This window comes from Penaeus vannamei, chromosome 16 (assembly GCF_042767895.1).
Source record: "Penaeus vannamei isolate JL-2024 chromosome 16, ASM4276789v1, whole genome shotgun sequence".
NCBI lineage: Eukaryota > Metazoa > Arthropoda > Malacostraca > Decapoda > Penaeidae > Penaeus > Penaeus vannamei.
Genome location: NC_091564.1, coordinates 4,664,073 through 4,666,386, shown reverse-complemented (window position 1 = coordinate 4,666,386; position 2,314 = coordinate 4,664,073). Strand labels below are relative to the sequence as shown.

The following is a 2,314-nucleotide window of genomic DNA, read 5'->3' as shown; positions in this document are numbered from 1 at the left end:
ACATATGCTGCCCCTAAGCCAACATACACCTCCCACGACCATGCTCACCTCACGCCCACATCGGTTGTGCAGCACATTCACACCCACACCCACCTCCACCAGCTGCCCTCCTCACCCGCCCACCATGCCTCTCCCTCCCTCAAACCCCTCCCGCCCCACTCTGCCACCCCCACAACCGACGCCCACGCGTCCCAGGGAGCCCTCCACCCTCAATTCCAACTTCCAGGACCCACCATCGAGGCCAACACTCCCGCCCACGGCGACCACTGCGTCTGCGTCCCCACCGCCTCCTGCTACGCCCACGACGTCGTGTCCCGCACACTCTCGGACTTCAGTGACCTCATCGACGCCCGTTCTCGCCACACAGACATCCTCTCCAACGCCACCCACGACCTCGTCTCTACCTCCATCTCAGTCTCCGAGGACGACCTCGTCACCGCCTCTCCTGACGAGGACGACGTCACTACGACCCTCCCTCTTGAGGACGACTTCACCGACGATGTCCTCGACGTGAATGCCACCCGCGTCAGGAGGGATCTGCTCACGTCCTCTCACCACCACCAGGCCAACGTCACCGACGCCCCTCAGGAGGTGAGTTTCTCCACCCTTCTTGAGCCTTTGCTTGGAGAATCTCCTCCAGAATTTTCTCTCATTGAGACATGTCACTCCTCTGACAAAGATTGTCTCCTCTTCCTCTAAAGAATCATTTCTTCCCGTTTTCAAAGAAGTTTCCTTCCTTTTCTAAAATATTTCACGTTTCTCTCCTTTCCAGCGCCACAGCTTCGGCTCCTTCCCAAGCGGAAGCAGCTGCGGCTTCGACCAAGTGTGCTGCCGCAACCCCATCAAGCCTCAGTCCCGCCATGTGGCCACATGCGGACACAGCCAAGCACAAGGCGTGCTCGGCCGCGTCAAGAACCCTTCGTTCGTGGAGGGCGACACAGAGTTCGGCGAACACCCGTGGCAGGCGGCCATCCTCAGGCAGGACAAGGGCGAGATCATGTACGTGTGCGGCGCCACGCTCATCGACGACCGCCACCTCCTCACCGCCGCCCACTGCGTCAGTAAGCTGCAGCTGACGGAGCTGAGAGTCCGCCTGGGCGAGTGGGACGTCCGCGCCGACAACGAGTTCTTCCGCCACGTCGAGCTCAGGCCCGCCTCTCTCCTCGTCCACCCGCAGTATTACGCCGGAAACCTGGTCAACGACATCGCCATCCTCACCCTCGAGCACCACGTCGACTTCTCGGCCAAGTGAGTCAGCCGCTGGCTTCTTCGCGCGTCCTCTTGGCTTTACATTCGCATGAGTTAAGGTAGTTCGTTTTGAGTGCAACATGACTTACCCTTCCTCCTTCCCATCCGCCCACAGCCCCCACATCTCGCCCGTGTGTCTCCCGGACGCCCACAGCACCTTCGTGGGACACAGGTGTCAGTCCACCGGTTGGGGTAAGGACGCCTTCGGGGGCGACGGCAAGTTCCAGAGCATCCTGAAGGAGGTGGAGCTTCCAGTGCTGTCCCACCACCAGTGCCAGACGGCCCTCAAGCACACGCGTTTGGGTGCCACCTTTAGTCTCCACCAAGGAAATCTTTGCGCAGGAGGCGAGGCAGGTCGCGACACCTGCAAGGTGAGTTCGCTTCTCCTTTTCACCTAATTGTTTCCTATATTTACCTGAAAAAAGGTTGTTTGGAGGGAAATTGTCCTTTGCAAATTGGTTTAGTGAAGCCACTCTGTCTGCAGGGCGACGGCGGAGGACCCCTGGTGTGCCGCGGCGACGACGGCGCCTTCCGGTTGGCCGGCCTGGTGTCGTGGGGCGTCGGGTGCGGTCAAGTGGGCGTCCCGGGCGTGTACGTCAAGGTGGCTCATTACCTGGACTGGATCGAGTCCGCTATCCGCTCCTTATAATGTTGTTCATTATCTCTTTTTTCCTTTTTCTTTTTCTTTTGTGATATGTTCCTCAGAATTTGATTGTTGCTTAATGAACATCACAAGATCAGACTGCTGGTTCTCAGTGTGATCGAGATTTTTAACTTATAGGCATAATCATATTTCAATAAATTGCTGTTAGTGATCCAATCTTTTTTAACCATGATAAAAGAAAACAATATGGATTTGGCCTAAATGGACAGAGTGACGAGCGATAAATAGCTTTACTGCTATTGACAAATGAGTAGATGAACCCATGTACATGCCTACTATATAATGATTATATGAACTATGTATGGTTTATATAGTCACATATGACATGCAATTACCTCAAAGATCAGAAATTGTATGAAATGGAATTCCAAGAGATCTGCGTATATATGCCACTGTGTCTAA

The 2,314-nt window shown here is 55.2% G+C and overlaps 1 protein-coding gene across 1 annotated transcript in view; it reads left to right on the top strand.

Annotated features, from left to right (window-relative positions):
• The window catches only part of LOC113809447 (serine proteinase stubble), a 3,110-nt gene extending 1,077 nt beyond the window's left edge, over positions 1–2,033 (top strand). Inside the window, exons 3-6 of the mRNA XM_027361056.2 lie at positions 1–591; positions 773–1,248; positions 1,364–1,619; positions 1,733–2,033. The exon at positions 1–591 is cut by the window's left edge and continues 501 nt beyond it. Of these exons, the coding sequence (XP_027216857.2) occupies positions 1–591; positions 773–1,248; positions 1,364–1,619; positions 1,733–1,897 (1,488 nt within the window). The 3' untranslated portion in view covers positions 1,898–2,033. The remainder of the gene's footprint in view (positions 592–772; positions 1,249–1,363; positions 1,620–1,732) is intronic.
• Positions 2,034–2,314: the final 281 nt, after the last annotated feature.